At 42.8% G+C, this 20039-nt stretch overlaps 1 protein-coding gene across 4 annotated transcripts in view; it reads left to right on the forward strand.

The window, feature by feature from the left end:
* Positions 1 to 20039, forward strand: part of itpr3 (inositol 1,4,5-trisphosphate receptor, type 3) — a 61783-nt gene that overhangs the window by 16126 nt on the left and 25618 nt on the right. For 3 of the 4 annotated variants that reach the window (XM_084554034.1, XM_084554035.1, XM_084554036.1), the window contains exons 5-28: positions 703 to 861; positions 1843 to 1941; positions 2086 to 2169; positions 3171 to 3317; positions 3420 to 3515; positions 3600 to 3644; positions 4234 to 4376; positions 4732 to 4831; positions 5162 to 5322; positions 5410 to 5551; positions 5692 to 5856; positions 6024 to 6196; positions 7786 to 7905; positions 8329 to 8410; positions 12012 to 12127; positions 12207 to 12458; positions 12946 to 13090; positions 13195 to 13339; positions 13790 to 13992; positions 14125 to 14245; positions 14975 to 15029; positions 15666 to 15831; positions 16759 to 16926; positions 19823 to 19897. In XM_084554034.1, coding sequence (XP_084410160.1) covers positions 703 to 861; positions 1843 to 1941; positions 2086 to 2169; positions 3171 to 3317; positions 3420 to 3515; positions 3600 to 3644; positions 4234 to 4376; positions 4732 to 4831; positions 5162 to 5322; positions 5410 to 5551; positions 5692 to 5856; positions 6024 to 6196; positions 7786 to 7905; positions 8329 to 8410; positions 12012 to 12127; positions 12207 to 12458; positions 12946 to 13090; positions 13195 to 13339; positions 13790 to 13992; positions 14125 to 14245; positions 14975 to 15029; positions 15666 to 15831; positions 16759 to 16926; positions 19823 to 19897 — 3162 coding nt within the window. The remainder of the gene's footprint in view (positions 1 to 702; positions 862 to 1842; positions 1942 to 2085; positions 2170 to 3170; positions 3318 to 3419; positions 3516 to 3599; positions 3645 to 4233; positions 4377 to 4731; positions 4832 to 5161; positions 5323 to 5409; positions 5552 to 5691; positions 5857 to 6023; positions 6197 to 7785; positions 7906 to 8328; positions 8411 to 12011; positions 12128 to 12206; positions 12459 to 12945; positions 13091 to 13194; positions 13340 to 13789; positions 13993 to 14124; positions 14246 to 14974; positions 15030 to 15665; positions 15832 to 16758; positions 16927 to 19822; positions 19898 to 20039) is intronic. The other variant, XM_084554037.1, reaches the window with a different exon arrangement.

Here is a 20039-nt window from a genome sequence, read left to right on the forward strand (position 1 = left end):
TGATGTTGGCATGTCGTGGCTGCACACGTCTGAACACGCCTGCTGCACACGCCTGCCTATACCTACCGCTGGAAAGCAGTTGCCGTGGTGACAAGGTGACTCAGGCCCCTCCCCCTTTTTTTACAGTGGCTATAGGGTGCGCTGATACATGTGTGATCCTTTACTGTGTTTGTCTGACACACTCAAACTGGTGTTTCTATGGACGCGGGGACCTTCCGTTGACATAATGCATTCCCTAATCTTCACCTGAACCCAAGTCTGAACAGGTCTCAACCCTCTCAGAGCTCTGGGCCCCACAGCGTTGGTGTTCCATTAAACACTGGTCCCTGCAGTCTAATGAAAACATGAAGACTTTTTTCTCCCACGGGACTCTTATCTGAGCCATCTGACTGGTGTTCCTTCAGCAGGAGCCACGCCCGGCCTCTGTGAGTGTTGTGATGACAGGTTTCCTGCCTTGAAGCGAGGTCAATATTGACTCTAAAAGATAACAGCATGTCAGAGCACAGAGGAAGGTGTGTTGAAGGCAGAGAAACTGCTGAACAAGACAGCTGAACTGTTGCTTTCACGTTTGAACACATACACCTGACTACCATTAAAGTATTAGAATGAATGAATGAACATTGTTGATCCTGTATTAGACGTCTGACGGTCTGTAGCCTCGAGGCCGCTGTAGTCTGATGAGGCTCTGCTCTCTGTGTCCAGCTGCTCCACATGAAGAGCAATAAATACCTGACGGTGAACAAGCGGCTGCCGGCTCTGCTGGAGAAGAACGCCATGAGGGTGACGCTGGACGGGACGGGGAACGAAGGCTCCTGGCTCTTCATCCAGCCCTTCTGGAAGCTCCGTGCCAACGGCGACAACGTAAATACAGGCCGCACCAGCGCCACCTTCAGGACAAACCAAATATCCACATTAAAAAATATCTGCAAAATATCTACTGTGAAAGAAAAAATATGAATATATAATAATATATATAAATATATTATACCAGCATTTAAAAGGTCTAAAATAATCATAATCTATAAATAATAAAATAAATAAATACAATTATATAATCTGAAAATGTAAAAATACCAATTAAACAAAACTATAGAAATATATCAATATATTTAAAATCTATCCAAAAAAATCTAATAAAACGTAAAAACAATGATAAAATAGCTAAAGTAAATTTATATTTATTTTATATAATGATAGTATGTTAAACTTTATACCTATTAAGTTAAAATATTCAAATGTACAAAATGTCTACTGTGAAAGTTTAGTTAGTACAAATACATTTCAGAACATGTTATATCAGAATTCAAAAGGTAGAAAATAATTCAATATAAATTAAATAATTAATTAAATTAATAATATAAATAGATGTTAAGAATATATATAATTATAAAAATCAATAATTATAAAAGACTAAATATATATGAAATATGAACACATCGAATATAAACGTCTATAAAATACTTATTAGACATTAATTGTATGCACAAATATGCGTGCATCATGTTTTTTGCCATAATAATAATAATAATAATAATAATAATAATAATCCATTTAAAATCTCAATCTCAAAAATATCCAATAAATAATATAAAAACAATAATAAAATAGCTAAAATGAATTGAAATAAGACATATTTAAAAAAAATAAAATTCAAATATCTACAGTGAATATCTAGATAATGAACAATTCTGACTATATTTAAAACAATATATCATATCAACACATATTAAGCAAATAATATGAAAGTATATAATGAACATGTTTGAATCAAACCATATAAATAAATACACATAATAACAGAACAGAGCTACAGAGCTCTACTATATGAACCCTGTGTTCCAGGTGGTGGTGGGAGATAAAGTGATCCTGAACCCGGTGAACGCCGGCCAGCCGCTGCACGCTTCAAACTACGAACTGACCGACCACCCAGGATGTAAAGAGGTGAGACCAGGAGACCCTGCTCAGCTGCTAATGGCCTGTTTTACTCCCTAAAGCCCCAGGAAACACTGATGATGGTGGAATAGAAAAAAACAAACCTAAACCTTCTTCCCCTTCCTCTCTGACCCCCCCCCCCCCGTCCTGCAGGTGAACTCGGTGAACTGCAACACCAGCTGGAAGATCAACCTGTTCATGATGTTCAGTGACCACAGGGAGGAAGTCCTCAAAGGAGTGAGTGACACAAACAGCTCACAGGTTTAGTCTGAGGCTTTTTTAAAAGGTCGGAAACGTTTACGTTCATACGGAAAATATTAGAAGAACCTGAACAATGGAATCAGTCAGAAAGAGCAGATATCAAATGAGTTTAGATGTTAAAGCAGAAGAAGAAGCCTCTGACTTCTCATTTACCACCAGCTTTATTTATTAGCTATGGCACATTAGCTTGTTAGCTTCAGGTTCTGCTGACCCAGTTCAAACTGGACATTATGAAATGGTTTCATCATCAGGACTGTAACCTTTAGCTGCTTTCCTTTATTCATTCTTACTGTCCACAGAGTATCTTTGACTTCTCATCAGTAGAGGCAGATGTTTTCTGTTCGCTGTGTCAGGAGCAGTGTCTGAACTTTAACGTTTAGCCTCAGGTAGAAGAGTGTTTCATGTTTGACTCATGAGTCTCAGAGATCGCTGCTCCACCAACGTCATCAAGAAAACAATTAGATCCTGGTCATCTGCCCCCTGGTGGATTTATCCAGGCTCTGCAGTCACTAGCTTGTGGCAGCCGTTTCCAAAATGGCCGCCTACATGGATTTTCTAGTTCTTTCTAGTTCTCATCTTTCACATGATATGATATATGCTTTAGATATGAATATTTACATACTACATATGTTATAAATTTAAATGTAAAGAGTAAAGTCATGTTGGCTCAGACATGATACAGTAGATATTTATCATCATTTAACTTAAATGTCACGGTTTTCTAATTTAATTAAACTGATCATTTAAAAGATTAAAGTTGTAAAATACCAAATGATCCTAAAACGGAACCTGTTTGGGAAAAATAAAACCAAACCAAAAGAAATGTTTGATGTTATATGTTCCACATATAGTGAACTTCATTTTTATACTAAACTGCGGTCAGTGAATTATCCATAAACACCAGATATATCAAGTATGGTACAAAGATTTTTCCAGCTCCCCCTTCCCCCGTCTAAACCTCTCTGTCCGTCTCTCAGGGCGACGTGGTGCGTTTGTTTCACGCCGAGCAGGAGAAGTTCCTGACCTGCGACGAGTACAGGAGCAAACTCCACGTCTTCCTGCGGACCACGCTGAGGCAGTCGGCGACGTCAGCGACCAGCTCCAACGCTCTCTGGGAGGTCGAGGTACACAAACACACAAACAGACACACAAACAGACACACAACAACCCACACAACCTGTGAACTCTTGTCCTGAACGCTGTCTGCGTGACGATTGGTCCGTCAGGTTGTCCATCACGACCCGTGCCGCGGGGGGGCGGGACACTGGAACAGCCTGTACCGCTTCAAACACCTGGCCACCGGCAACTACCTGGCAGCTGAGGTAACCACGGCAACCTGCAAAGAGTGAATGAATGGCATGAATAAAAGTTGAGTTGTTCAATAAATGTTGTTGTTATTGTTGTAGGAGAACCCTGGTTACAAAGGAGACAGTCCAGACCTGTCGTCCTCGGTGAGTATCTTCCTCATGACCCCCTTCAGACCATCATCATCTCCTGGTCTCACCTGGTCTCACCTGGTCTCACCTGTCCATCCACCTGGTCTTAATCTAAATGTGTCTCCACATGCGTCCCCAGCCAGCACTTGAGATCTGATCTCAGTTTGTGTGTCTGTAAATCAGCAGCGCCATCATGTGGTCAGTAGAATATTGTAGCAGCTGCTGTCTCTAATGGATCTCTACCTACCACTGGATCAGAACCATCAACAGCTGCTGGTTGACTTGGAGACATGATCCAGATGTTGGAACAAGATGGAAAGACTCTCACATGTTAAGATCTGATTGATTTTAGAGACAAAGACTCAGATTAGACCTGAACCCTGGAAGCTTCATCCTCAGAGGAACCAAACATCTCTGATGATGAAGGACATGAAGACACAGCGTCACTCTCCAGCTGCAACGACTCGTTCTCAGTGTTGACTAAGAAAGCTCTTATCCAAACATCATTAAACAGAGACCCAGACGCTTGACAGACTCTTGTGTTGTTGTTGTTAATACGTTCATCCTGCAGAGGGCGGTAATCTGACCTCTGACCTCTCTGTAGATGGACGGCAGCCGTAGCAACAAGCGTTCCCATGGCGAGAGGATCAAGTACAAGCTGGTCGCCGTGCCGCACGGGAACGACATCGCCTCGCTGTTCGAGCTCGACCCGACCACGCTGCAGAAAACTGACTCCTTCGTGCCACGGTGAGAGCACTTCCTGTGGGCCTTTCACAATAATAGATTGAAAAAAATACAGAGAACATAACCCACTCATGCTTTTATTGTGAAGGAGAATGGGGAGCATCTACTCCCCTGGTTGAAGGTGGGTGGACGTAAACAAGTGACTCATTCCATGGTTTAAGAGGACCGTAGATACGTCATGGAAATGTGGAATTGTCCCAGATTAGTTTCTATTACTGGACTCAACAATTCTCATTTATTATTAATCAAAATAATCAGATCTTTCTCTTTGGAGGATAATCAGCTCCAGATAAACTTTCCCCCATAAAAACGTTATGAGCAGATGGATCAGATATTAACTGAGCTCCCTGTCTTTCAGGAACTCGTACGTTCGACTGAGACATCTTTGCACCAACACCTGGATCCAGAGCACCAACGTGCCCATCGATATCGAGGAGGAGCGACCCATCAGACTCATGGTGAGCCGTAACAATCAGCTGATAAATGAAAAACTCTCTGGAGGATCGATGAAGAAAAGTGAAATATATTTGATTTTCTTAAACACTGTGTAGTCGTGTTGTTCCAGCAAATAATCAGCAGATTAATCATCATTGAAATAACCTTTGTCGGTCTGTTAGTAAAGGAACAGCTGTGAAATCAAAACTTTATTTTCTCTGAGCTTTGAAAAAGTCCTGCAACGTTCATGTGCAGTTAATCTGGAGTATCAGCTAACTGGAAGCACAAGCAATCAAAAAAAATGAGTCTCAGAACGATCTGTTGTTGACTTCTTACCGTCCGTCCTCCTGCAGCTTGGAACTTGTCCCACTAAAGAGGACAAGGAGGCGTTCGCCATCGTCTCCGTTCCCGTGATGGAGATCAGAGACCTGGACTTCGCCAACGACGCCAGCGCCATGCTGAGCACCGTGGTGGACCAGTTCAGCCAGGGCTTCATCAGCCAGAACGACCGCAGGTACGGCAGCACGGCGACCCGTTTACTCCGGTGGGTTTAGTCGATGAGGAGGAGGAGTTCATTGTCGCTGGTGTTTCTGTTCGACAGGTTCGCCATCAAGCTGCTGGAGGACGTGGTTTTCTTTGTGGCTGACGTGTTGAACAGCGGTCAGCCGGTCCTGGACGTCGTCATGTCCAAAGCCAACCGAGAGAGACAGAAACTGATGAGAGAACAGAACATCCTCAAACAGGTTTGATCCGAAAAGACTTCAATGAATATATAATAATGTGATGCTGAACAAGGACGGTTGAGGACGATCAGATGAAGGAAACAGGACGTCCTGAACGACGACCAGATTAATGTCCCGTCATGTGTGATTGTATTTTTCAGATCTTCGGTATTCTGAAGGCTCCCTTCAAGGACCGGGGAGGAGGGGAGGGTCCTCTGCTGTGTCTGGAGGAGCTGGCCGACCAGAAGAACACCCCCTACCAGTACATGTTCAGGCTCTGCTACAGGGTCCTACGACACTCCCAGGAGGACTACCGCAAGAACCAGGTCAGACCAGACCAGATAAAACCACACCAAACCAGATCAGTTTCAGTGTCTACAACAACTTAGCAAACCCTGGCGAGGGGAACACAGATGAAGCTGTTCATATTAAAAATATGGTAGAAATATAACGACTGTGATGATGTGCTGAAGATCTGTCTCTCCACCTCCAGGAACACATCGCCAAGCAGTTCGGCGTGATGCAGAGTCAGATCGGCTACGACATCCTGGCCGAGGACACCATCACCGCCCTGCTGCACAACAACCGCAAACTGCTGGAGAAGCACATCACCAAGACCGAGGTGGAGACCTTCGTCAGCCTGGTCCGCAAGAACCGAGAGCCCAGGTATGGAGCTGTGGAGGAGGAGGGTCCTGGAGACACCCTGAAAATATTCAGTCCTTCTCTGAGTTACAGAATATGTTTTTATGAAAGTACAAACCCTTAAAGACACCAACACAACAGCTCCAAGTGGCTACTACAGATGATTATTGTGTTCCATTGATTAATCTGTTAGTTATAATCTGAGTAGAGGATTAATCCTTTGGTTAATTCACCACAGTTTTCTAGGTGTCACCCTCTCTATGTACTTGTTTTTTTTTTTAAATCATTTTTTTTTTTCAGAAAATGTCTTTAACAGATAAGTTGGTTCATTAAAGATAAAGACGGTACATTAACAACACAAATATATAGTTATTATGTTCTTCTGGGAGCCAGTAACGTCAGATTAACACGCTGTTTCAGTCTGGAGGCTTTAGGTGGAGACCGCTCGAGGCTGCAGCTGCAGTAGTTCAGCTAAAGAGTGCAGGGGTTCAAGTCAATTCAATTCAGTTTTATTTATATAGCATCAATAACAATACAAATCGTCTCAAGACACTTTACAAAAACCCGTCCTGAAACCCCCAGAGCAAGCCTGAAGGCAACGGTGGCAAGGAAAAACTCCCTTTTAACAGGAAGAAACCTCGAGCAGAACCCAGCTCATATGGAGGGACCCATCTGCCTAAGGCCAGCCGGGTACAGACAGAAGAAAGAGAGAAGAGAACAGCAAGATAAACATCCATCTGGGTTGTGTCTATTATCACAGTGGAAGCCTGACCGGCTCCAAATAGGGTCTGGTTTGATGTTTAAGAGATGAATTCTTGTCCTCTACAGTTTCCACTAACATATAAAGAGATGTGGCGTCTGAACAGGACCTTGAAACCTGGACCAACTGATTTAAAGTCAGATTGTCCACTGACTGGTCCATAGAGTCCAAAGACGTTAGTGTTTCTATGTCTATGAAGGCCTTCCAGAGCCTGGATAGCTCAGTTGGTAGAGCATCAGACTTTTAATCTGAGGGTCCAGGGTTCAAGTCCCTGTTCAGGCGGCTTGTCTCTTTAAAGGATGGTGGAAACTGTAGAAGATAAGATTATAAAATATCAGGCTGGATCTTTATCATTAGATGTTTTTCCACTAATACATATAAAATTACTTCTGTATCAGCTGGACAGTCCTCCAACCAATCAGAGACATTCACCTGTAAACTAATTTAACTCCACATCTTCTCAGATGACGTGTATGACTACTGTTACTCTTCTGTCAGTCACTACATTAAGCCCCGCCTCCAAACAATCTGATTGGCCCGGCATGTGTTTGCTGGAGCAGAATCAGTTCTACAGAGAGACTCCAGAGAAACTTTCCTCCAACCAAAGCTTTGATGGTGTAAAGGTGGTCTGACTTAACTAAACTATGATATATTAACGTCACCTCCATCTTTTCTAATAACATGAGAGAACACGACTTACAGGCCTGTGAGCACCACAAGAGGGCGCTGCTCTGGAAAATAACAATTAGAAGCCTTCAGACCAGCTGTGTGGTGTTAAACACGGTGAACACTGGAGAAGCTCTGCAGAGAGAGACGCTGCATGTTCAGGTTTCTGATTCCATGATGTGTTCAGGTTTCTAGACTACCTGTCAGACCTGTGTGTGTCCAACAACGTGGCCATCCCTGTCACCCAGGAGCTCATCTGTAAATGTGTGCTGGACCCCAAAAACCAGGACATCCTCATCAAGACGGAGTGAGTTACGTTTAACTTTCATCTCAACTCAGCAAAGTCCAGTTGCATTTAGTCACAGATATACTGCAACATGGCGTGAATGAAAGTCAAAGTGGAACATTTATTTCCACCTTTAAGGATTATTCTTCCAAATAAGATTAAATATCCGTTTGAATCCCTCCATGTTATCAGTTTACCAGCAGAGGGCAGTATAGTTTATCTGCTGCAGGATTTCAATTCTTTACCAGTTTCTTAGTCAATTTAAAACCTAGGTAAGCATTAGTGTATATACGTAGTATTTTATTCTTTTTTTCTGTTTTATACTTAGACCTTATATTTTCTGCCATTCATTGAGGACCATAAAGACAGAATACCATGGTTCACTGACTTGTTTCCTTATTGATCATGTGACATTTGACCTTTTTCTGCATTTCTTCTTTCTAGACGTCGCGTGTCCAAAGATACGCAGCCTGGTGGCGGTCAGGGAGAATACATGGGGATGGATGACTATGGAGACGAGGATGAGGTAATAATAATAATCATCTTTGTTTGTATAGCACTATCGGTCGACCTCAGTATCTATCAGCTGTTACAAAATTTACAGACACCAAAGATGTTGTTGATATTTGGGGTAAATGAATATGATGCATAAACCATGAGTTAAGTGGAATAATCAGACATTAAAATAATAAAGTCTTGGGCCTGTATATTTCACATCCTGATGCTCAGCGTCAATGAAGACACAGAACAGTGTGATATATAACAGAACACAACGTTCAGACCAGTATGAAGAACGTTAACTCTGATATTTATTCTCTCAGTCAAGTCTTTAATGTTCCATTAGTCGATCACTATAAATATAAATATATTCTAAAATCTGAAGTGATGTCACAATAAGAACATAATCTTTAAATAATGAAAATTAAAAGTCGATCAGATCAGTGTAGCTACTGTAACGTAAACTCTTTTATTTAAAAACAAACAAACTGCCACTTCATATGCTGTGACCAGTTCACATTGCTATAGCTGTATTAGCCTCAACAAGCTAATGTTAGCTGCTATATTTGTGGCATTCATCAGCTCCTGTTTTTAGACGGTATCCTGCCCCCCCATCCCCTCAGTGACTGAGAATCTCACCACGCCGTCCACTGTGGTAGTTAGAAGAAGAAGAAGAAGAAGTAGAAGAAGACATAGTACATGAACAACATAACTAGACGCCACTCAAAACCTGATCCTTTTACAGTTAACTTGTATGTTAGGCTTATTTTTGCAGTGGAGACCGTTCAAGGCTGCAGCTGCATCAGTTTAGTCAAAGGGTGCAGGTTTTGTGTTGGCCTGACCAGCTCGATGTTTTAGAGCAGGGATGGGCAGCTTAAATGATGGAGGGGGCCACAACTTTTCATCTACACTACCTGAGGGCCACATAGGGCCACGCACTTAACCAGATATGATAAAACTGACATTTAAATATGTTTGTGTGTGTATAATTAGATTATATTTATATATATATTTATAATTATATATATATGTGTGTGTGTGTTTATTGAAGCAAACAAAAAATAACCACTTCCTGTGATTTATTTATTTATTTTTTAATTAATTTGTACATTTTTTAAGAAAGAGTTCAACATTGTCCCTGTATACCCACTCTACCTCACCACTACCAGCAGTGGGCTCTGGTAAAAAGCTGCCTTTGTTTGTGTACTTTTGATTTAAGGTCCGCTACGATAGCAGCCCTTGCAGCTCCAGTATACTTCTCTATTTAGCTTTGTGCAACGTGTTGTAACGGCAACTTAGATTGGAATCTTTCATAACGTCTCGAAGCAGAATAAGCACATAGGTTTACTTTACATTCTGTGAACAGATAACCTTCTTTCACCTGAAACACACGATTTTCTCGATCAAGTTTTCTCTCTCCTCATGGCTCAACGTCTCTTCTTCACTGGTGGAGAAGACCCGGTGGAAGCGTGTACGAGGCGGCGTCTGCATTAGAGGCGCCTCCTAGTGGCCAACTGTGTCATTACAACTGATTCAGTGCCATAGAGGATACAGATTTATAATTAATTATATAAATTTATTTATAATTTTTTAATTTGCCAAATGTGGCCCGCCACGTCATTCTATGTGGTCCGCGAGAACTTAAAAGGTCTGATTGTCTTAAAATGCGTGCATTGACCATAAACTACATTTCCCACAATTCATGCCGATCATGTTACCCGCGAAGTGACGGCGTCCCGCCACTAGACTGCAGTGTCTCCACATCAATGCGATTTTCAACAACTGGAATTAAGAAATACGATCCTGAAATGTCCAGGAAGAGAAAGGTTGATGCAGATGGAGGCTGCTTCAGGAAAGATGTGAAGGCGAATAAATGTTTAGTGCTTCAAGGAGAACAACTGGTATGTCTTGTCTTTTGTGTTATGAGGCAGTGTCGGTTGTCAAAGAGTACAATCTACGTCGGCCATTTTGACACCAAACACGGAGCCAAGTATGCCAGAGTTAACAACTGTGACAAAAAGTTTTAGAACAAAGTTAATGTCATAACTAGTGTCGGATGCAGCAGGGGTCAAGTTAACCGAATATTTTCCGTCATTCGCCGTTTTTTTTTTAATTTAAACGGTGAATGACGGAAAAACCTGAAGCAATTCACAGCCCAGACCACTAGGTGGCGAGTGAGCACATTAACTGGCTCTTGTCCCCATTGATTAGTAGAGGAAGAGTCGGTTAAGAATCGGTTAAGAGTCGGTTCTCTGTGTATTGTACGTAAGTGTCTGAGTGTCTTAGTTTTCTAGTGGTCAAGTCTGTTAGTACGTTTAGTTTCTCTGTCAAATGAGATGTCAGATGTTTGAATGGTTCAGTTTATTGATTATATATCAATCAAACGTGGTAGAACTCAACTGAGCCGTTAAACAGACTCTAGATTCATGATTCTTGAGTCTCTTTGTTGGCCATTAAATGCTGTTGATGATGTCATTATTATCATTTAATAAAAAATAATAAAATAAAGTGACGGGTAAAAATAGATTATGACGGGATGTTTATCAGTCAGTCAAAATGAGAGACAATGAAAAAGTCTAGCTCAGCCTCTGATTGGATGATATATTCCTTTATTCTCTTTGATGGTTTGATCATTGACTGATGGAGTAATGTGGGTTTATTAACATGACAATTTTAAAGGGTTTATGTTATAACAGAGCAACTAGTAAACATGTATTTGTTTTACATCTATGCAAACGCATATGTAATATTTGAATAAGTAATACATTCAGAGTTATTTAACATTAAGGAGTAGTTACATTTATACTGTCTTACAGTTACATGTTGTTGCTGATGTGGCCCTCGGTGAAAATGAGTTTGACACCCCTGTTATAGAGATTAACTTAAACTCAAAGAGATGTGCCTCAGATTAAAACGTTCTGTTCCAGATGTTCTGTCAGAGCCTGGATAGCTCAGACGGTAGAGCATCAGACTTTTAATCTGAGGGTCCAGGGTTCAAGTCCCTGTTCAGGTGTTGTATCTCTTTAGATGTTAGTTTAGAGCGGCCCTAGTTCAGACGTGGTCACCCTTTGGTTAAACTAATGCAGCTGCAGCCTCCAACACTCTCCATCCAAGTCACTCTGTACACTGTAAGAAGTAGAGACTTAAAACTGGCCTCTATACCCCCAAACTGAAGCATCTTGTACATCTGACATCTTCATATGTTGTCAGGTCAAATCAGGACTAATCTGTCTTGCTTGGTAGTGATTCAGCTTTTATAACTCACAAACCTTAAACATGTGCCACCTCTTTAAACTTCTCACAAACGTTCCTTAACAGAGGACTTGTCTTGTTTTCAACCTTACGTGTTCTTATAATTACTTGTAATCAAACACAGTTCTTCTGGGTTCCAGTGGTTTTTCAGCTTGGGGAGTTAAAACCTTCTACAGTGTGCTGACTGTCTGAGATAACCAGGGACAGGTTTCTGATGGACAGATAATAATTCACCTTTCAGACTCAGGGTGCAGTGTTCTCCCTTGGTGGTGGTCTTCTCAGATCCCTAAGTTGTTGGAGGTTCAGGTCTTTGTTTAGATCACAGCGTCACATCGTAACAGGAGAGCGTCTTTACTGTTGTGGTCTTGTTGTTGTAGGTGTGGCTTGTGTGGACAGACAAAACCAATGAGCAGCAAGAGAAGAGCGTCAGACAGCTGGCCCAGGAAGCAAGACAAGGAAATGCTCACGATGAGAACGTCCTCACCTACTACAGGTACCCCCACACTCAGAGGTCTTATTCTTTACAGTGAAACTACTCAAACTGAACTAAATCTAATGTGACCCGTCCTCAGGTACCAGCTGAAGCTCTTTGCCCGGATGTGTCTGGACCGTCAGTATCTGGCCATAGACGAGATCTCCAAGCAGCTGGACGTGGAGCTCATCTTCCTGTGCATGATGGACGAGACTCTGCCCTTTGACCTCAGGGCTTCCTTCTGCCGCCTCATGCTCCACGCCCACGTAGACCGAGACCCCCAGGAGCTGGTGACCCCCGTCAAGTTCGCCCGCCTCTGGACGGAGATCCCCACCTCCATCACCATCAAAGAGTTGGTCGATTTTTATTCTGCAGAACTGTTCTTCTAGTTCTGGTCGTCAGCTGTTCTCTGTTAAATCCCTCCTGTGATGTTAACTCAACACAAAACCCTGTCGAGTAGCATCAGGAACCTTCTGCTCCTACACCTCTCACAACTCAGACTGTCTGTGCCGTCAGTCATCTAGAACTTTCTATAACTGATACCAGGAATTATGCAGAAACAAATCCTGTCTCGTGTCTTTTAATTCCCTCGTGGTCCTCGCCTATAAATTCATGTCTCCAATCTATCACCCCCCCCATGTGACGTGACTACATGTGGTATATAAATATAAAGACGCCTGAACAGGGACTTGAACCCTGGACCCTCAGATTAAAAGTCTGATGCTCTACCGTCTGAGCTACCCAGGCTCTCTGGTCTTGGTGTCTAGGTGCCTCTAACATTCCCAGGTCAGCGTATAAGGACCAATCACCTGACGTGTTCTGGTTTGTATCATCTGCAGTTACGACTCCAACATGGACGACAGCAGAGACAACAAGAAGAACCGTTTCTCCAACACCATGGTGTTCATGGAGGAGTATCTCAACAACGTCCTGAACGACGAGCTGCCGTTCCACAACGAGGAGAAAAACAAGCTCACATACGAGGTCTTCCTCTTCCTCCTCCTCAGATGAAAACCTCCGTCCTTCGCTCCTCCTCTTGTCTCACGTCACCGTTTCTTCTTCTTCTTCTTCTTCCACTCGTCCTCCAGGTGGTGAGCTTGGCCAGACATTTGATCTACTTTGGGTTCTACAGTTTCTTTGAGCTGCTCAGACTCACCAGGACCCTGCTGGGCATCATCGACTGCCGCCCCCCTCCTGGACACACCGGGGTTTTATTCCACGATGACGCCTCAGGTATTCTGACTCCTTCAGTCCACGTGCACATTATCACCTGAGCATCACATCAGAGACGGTCCTGTCCATACCTGGTCTTAATATAAATGTGTCTCCACATGCGTCCCCAGTCAGAACTTGAGATCTGATCTGTTTGTCTGTAAATAATAGTTCTTTGTTTCAGGTTGTTGTTCTTTCTCTAGAGTGTCGACTGTCCCAGGGCCCCACTGGAGGGGCCCCCACTGGACGGGCCCCCACTGGAGGGGCCCCCACTGGAGGGGCCCCCACTGCAAGGGGCCCCCACTGGACGGGCCCCACTGGAGGGGCCCCCACTGGACGGGCCCCACTGGACGGGCCCCCACTGGAGGGGCCCCACTGGAGGGGCCCCCACTGGAGGGGCCCCTTGCAGTGATTTATTTTCTTGTTGCCAGGTGAATAAATCAGACATTTGTTGTTCTCTTCTGTCTTAAGGGAAGAATGTGAAGCGCTCCATTCATGGCATGGGTCAGATGATGTCCACCATGGTCCTCAACAGAAAACAGTCCATATTTGGAGGCGGCGGCGCCAGAGGGGCGGGGCTTGTGCTAGATGGACAGAGAGGCAGTAAAGACAGTATTGACAACTTGGACCTGACAGTGATGGACACCAAGCTGAAGATACTGGAGATACTACAGGTAACGTAGACTGCAGCTAGCCGGGGGGTGGGGGGGTCTGTGGTTAAACTGTTATTTCACTTACTGTGGTTTTAAAGAGCATTTTAGTCATTTGTTGTCACGGTAACTGAACTCCACCCTTGTCCTCGTCAGTTCATCCTGAATGTTCGTCTGGACTACCGCCTCTCCTTCCTCCTGTCCGTCTTTAAGAAGGAGTTTGTGGACGTTTACCCCATGGCCGATGCTGACGCTACGACCAACATGGAGCACGCAGGTTTGGTTCTCTAACTTAGGATCGTTAGGATCGTTTGTTTCCCTCTCAGGAGATGTTTAATGGACTACATTCAGTCTTATCAGGGTTTCACATACAGTGTTAATCCACCAGGGTCTAAGTTACTCCTCCATGGTCTCATAACTAATCACAAATATTTTGGTACGTTTCAACCGTAGATGGTATATAAACATGGACGACGTTTACTAGAAAAATAGATTTAGATTTAGTCACTGATATTTGATTTAATCTTACATACATCTTTTCCAGACGTCTTTAGCCTCAGACAGGTTTTATTTACAGTGAGTTTAATGTTGGTTAGGAGGTTTATTGGGACAAGGCCGTTATGAAGACTCAGCAGGTCTGATGGTCTGATGGTTTTGGTCCTGTGGTCGTGGAGCTGTTCTAAACTGAGGATGAGCTTCAGGTTCATCTCTCACAAGACTTTCACTGGATTACATGAATAGAAATGTTTTAGTTGCCAGTTTATAATTCTGATCTGTTATTATAAAAGTTATTTGTTGTGTTGTTGCTTCTCCCAATGCTGCCAGACATCCCAGTCGACATGGAAACAACAGGTAGAACCTAAATAAAGTCGTTTAATAGAAACCCAGAGGCAGTGATTCCATTTTATCTTTTTGAAGTGAACGATCTGAGCAGCCTGAGCTTGATGAACGTCCTTCTGTAGCTTAGCTCCTGTTTAGTGACCTTCACATGTTTGTTCCTCCTCAGCCAACATCAACCTGCAGCACATTGGAGAGCAGGCCGAGGCCATGTTTGGAGTTGGGTACGTAATGGACACGTAGAAACACAGACTGATGCTTAAATGTTCTTTCTACATAAAAATGACTCAAACCATCAGTGACTTAACACACAAGTCCTGAAAGTAGAAACAGAAGAACCCAGTCAAACACATGGAACTGAACCATTAGACTAAAATGAGCCAATATTACATATCAGTGTGTTTCTGGTAACTGCTGATCAGTGGTCTACATCAATCTGTCTGACTGTGTGTTTGAGATGTTTCTTTAACCTTCCCCCATCCTTCTGCCAACGCTGTTTCCATCATACACTTCTACAAACATGTGTTGTGAAGATCAGACTGAGACAAATCCCTGATTTATTGAAACTAAACCAGGAACTGAACCACACCTGAGTCTAATTACATTGATGGAAACACTTCTGAACACATGGACTCTGAGTTAATCCTGGAGGAGCTCCTCTCTGATATGTGATATTGGCTCATTTTCCTGAGTACACAAACACACAAGTCTAACATTTCTGTTTCGTGTGTTTGTTTGGTTTCTCTTTGTCTACTTGAGTCATATTTATGCAGAAATGTAGAAAATTATGGAGGATGCAAAAACAGCATCAGTGTATAAACATGACGCCTGTAGTTTTTTATGAGGTATGTCTTGTGCAGTAAGGGGAACAGTATCCTGGAGGTGGACGATGAAGGTGGTCGTATGTTCCTACGAGTCCTGATCCACCTCACTATGCACAACTACGCTCCTCTGGTGTCCGGAGCCCTGCAGCTGCTCTTCAGACACTTCAGTCAGAGACAGGAAGTGCTGCACACCTTCAAACAGGTACGCACTAACCAGACGCAGCCAGATTCTGTTCTTATGAATCTGCTAACTCTTGTTACGAGGCGTGGTTCAACCGATGCAGAGGAAAAAAGGTTTTTGCTCTCAACTCCACGTCTCTCAGAATCAGAATCAGAAAAGACTTTATTGCCAAGCAAGTTTGTACATACAAGGAATTAGTTTTGGTTGCACCCATTACGCATAAGCAAATAAAATAAAATAAAATAAAATATGGAAACTCGGCTCTCAAATATACAAAAAATATTTACACTGGATAAACAACAACCAGAACATTTACACTGGGATGGTGGTGGGTTTGATGACGTCTGTGACTACTGTTACTCTCCTGTCAATCACCACATTAAGCCCCGCCCTCAAATGATCTGATTGGAGCAGAATCGGTTCCTAACAGAGAGACAACTTTCGGCCACAAAAACCGATCCTGCTTTCATAAATGACCATAGACTTTAAGACTTTATTTGATCTTATAGTCGTTTGCTTTCTAATAATTTGTGAGATTTTGCTATTTTACAGCTGTGACTGTTGCATAAATAAATATATATATAGGCTGAGACATTTCCACTTTGAAATATTCTTTTCTTATCACTATGTGTTATTTTGTCTTTTGTTAAAATTTAAAATGTCAATTTGTAATTTGTACGCTTCATTGATTAGGACATGGCTGTTTGAAGGAGCTAGATCTGTGTGAACGGATTGATTTAACTACTTTGCAGATTACGCACAAGGTTTATGTTTAAATTTTTAAAGCTGGATTCCAACTACAAAGTAAATAAAAGGAACATAAGTCAGAAAAAAAGAAATAAGAATGTGGAAAACAGAGTATCATCAGCGTACAGCTTTAGTTTGACGGGGTTATATACAGGAACCAATCAGCTGCTCATATGATGTGAATCTTTTTAATCCTCCCAGGTCCAGTTGCTGATCTCGGGTCAGGACGTGGAGAACTACAAGCTGATCAAAGCGGATCTAGATCGCCTGAGGACACTGGTGGAGAAATCTGAACTGTGGGTGGAGAAGAAGAGCTCTGGAGGAGGGGACGGGAAGAAGGACAAGAAGGACAAGAAAGAGAAAGGAGAGGTAAGAGGCAACAACGGCTTTATCATCAGCTTCATACGTTTATTCCTTGAGAGCGTGGAGGTAAAGGAAGATCACCAGAGGAAGAGCTTGTAGATTAAAAACAGCAGGAACACTCATTTATCCTCTTTAGGCCCATTAGGGATAAGACCAAGGACTTACTGAAGTAAAAGTTGTTTTGGCACCGTGATGTCAAGCGTTGATGTTTAAGGCTGATTTAGTTGCACCCTGATACAGTTAAATGATTTAACTCATCAAAACCAACCAGAGAGTTCCTGTCTCCGCTGATATGATTTTAACATTCATGATGAAAAGTTCAGCGAGTTCAGGGTGGGTCTAAAGACGAGGAGAAGAGTGCAGCATCATCAGCATACAGCTTTAGTCGTACGCTTCATAGGAGGAGCTGACATTAACGGACTTGCTGCTGAGACTTCCACTCTGTTTCAGGACTAACCCTAGCTCTGTCTACGTGGCTGTCACTGGAGGTTGTTGCAAATGGTTTAACATCTACTAACTGTGCACAACAAATTCAAACTGACACAGGAGCCATTTTCTTGGGATAACATTAACTTCTGCAAATAACCAGAGAGCTGCTCTTGAACCTAAACAGAAAAGAAAATGTGTATTTTTGAACTTTTGCATCCTGGTTTTTAAACTGACTGTACGTTGGTGTGGGGCTTGCTGGTGTCTCAGCTGGCTACGTGGTCCGGGGGGTGTATTGTGGCGTGGGACTTTGGTTGCATGTTATGTCTCTCTCTTTTTTTGTTGTTTCTACTGTGAAATAAAGAAAATGTATTTATATTCTAATACATTCATACAGTATATACTCACTGACGTGGCAGATCAAACCCTTAGACAACAAGCAATGAGCCACATGTGTTAAACATGTCACCTGAGCTTTTAGCCACTTTCTGGGTTATTTCCTCTAATTCTGTTTATGTAGCTGGTTGAAGTAAATGAGATGATCACTGTCATGGTCCGATTGTTTTCCTAGAACATCTTAAGTTGGTGAACAACATCTGTTAAAATTTAAGTTGATTTTTGTTTTTACTGAGCAAATCCAAAGTGGCTAATTATTTCAAAAGCCATTTTAGACCCCGTTCAGTCTTTGTGTTAACATCCATCCTAAGTGATCTGGTCTTTAGAGTCCAGGTTAAACAGGTCCAGGTGTGAACGCTGATCTGGTCTCTAGAGTCCAGGTTAAACAGGTCCAGGTGTGAACCCTGATCTGGTCTCTAGAGTCCAGGTTAAACAGGTCCAGGTGGAACGATCTCCCCCTACACATCAGACAAGCCCCTTCGCTGTCCATTTTTAAAACACATCTTAAGACCCATTTTTATTCTTTGGCCTTTAACACAGCATGAGACCCTGTTTTCTGTTCTGTTTTATTATTATTTTAATACTGTTTATCATTTATTATTGTTTTTATATTGTTTTTATTGCTTTTATATTGTCTCTTATGTTTGATGTCTTATATTTTAGGTTGTATTTTATGTATAGCACTTTGTGTCAGCCACAGCTGTTTTAAAGGGCTTTATAAATAAAGTTGAGTTGAGTTGAGTTGAACGCTGATCTGGTCTCTAGAGTCCAGGTTAAACAGGTCCAGGTGTGAACGCTGATCTGGTCTCTAGTGTCCAGGTTAAACAGGTCCAGGTGTGAACACTGATCTGGTCTCTAGAGTCCAGGTTCAACAGGTCCAGGTGTGAACACTGATCTGGTCTCTAGTGTCCAGGTTAAACAGGTCCAGGTGTGAACACTGATCTGGTGTCAGTCCACATGTGGAGGTGGTCTGGGACACATGTGACCTCCTTCCTTTGGTAGTGTGAACACACAGTGAGTCCTGGGTCACATTAAAGACCACCTACTCAACAGGGCTGATCTGTGGAAGAGGAGTTTAACTCATTCATTCAACCACTAGTAGAAATGATCACATGAATCAGTGATGTCTGTTCATTAGTAATGAGAGCCTTTTAAAAGATTCTGGTCTGAGTCTGGATCATGTCTCCAAGTCAACCAGCAGCTGTTGATGGTTCTGATCCAGCGGTAGGTAGAGATCCATTAGAGACAGCAGCTGGTACAATATTCTACTGACCACATGATGGCGCTGCTGATTTACAGACACACACTACAGTGTAGGTGTCAACACAGGTACAGGTAATCGTATGCTCAGGTTGGATGTTAATAAAAAGTCTGAACGGAGCCTTACTCCTAAACATTTTATTGGAGTTCCTGATTTGAGTTTGTTGGGAGGTAGCCTGGATACCAGACTCTCTGACTTCGCAGAGAGTCTGGCCTAGCTCCATTGGCAAACGTTTATTTCCTGGTGGGAGGGCACAGTTTGAGGTTTAAAATCATCGGAGTTCCTTTAACCAATCACTAACGTTTGGTAATGACGTATGTTATGCGCCGGAGCCTTCAGGCTCTGCTGCCTCGTACTTCCGCTTTCAAGAACGCAACAAGTAAACAAATCGCTACTCTGCCATCCCCTATTGCAATTCAGGACGCGAAATTGGAATAAAAGTGCTGTAATTCCAGGAAGCATATCCACAACGGAGCGAATGGCTTCGAGTATATCCGTCTCCGTTCGTGTAAACATTTCAAACTCGGCGAGCAACTGAAACGTAATCGCTCTCAGACCCGCCCTCTGTTCGCTGATTGGTTCGCCAACCAGTTGGCCGGAGTAAACGTAAGCGGATCAAGCTATTCCAGACGGAATACTGTAGGGAATGCAAATGAGCGGAAGTACGTAGGCAGGCGGAGCCAGGCTAGTTGGGAGGAACTTCACTGCACAAAATGCAAAAACGTTGGCTTCAAGAAACAGTATGTGTTGTGATGTGCAATAGAGTTTGTGGGCATCAGCGAGAACTGCATATGCTGTCTTACCCTTTGCATCCTGTAGGGGACAGCAGAGGACACAACGCCCACCAAGGAGAAACTGGAGAAGGGTAACGAAAACTACCAGAAAGTCAAAGAGGTGAGAAAACATCTGTCCTCCGTCACCTTCTAATCAGTTCATTTGTTTTGCCTCCTTCTGCAACGTGTCCAGTGTCTGCAGCGCACTTCCAACAAATCACCTGTCAATCAATCAGTGTGGGCGGGGCTTTGACATGTCTTTC

The sequence above is a fragment of the Chelon labrosus genome (assembly GCF_963514085.1).
Source record: "Chelon labrosus genome assembly, chromosome: 10".
NCBI classification, from domain to species: domain Eukaryota; kingdom Metazoa; phylum Chordata; class Actinopteri; order Mugiliformes; family Mugilidae; genus Chelon; species Chelon labrosus.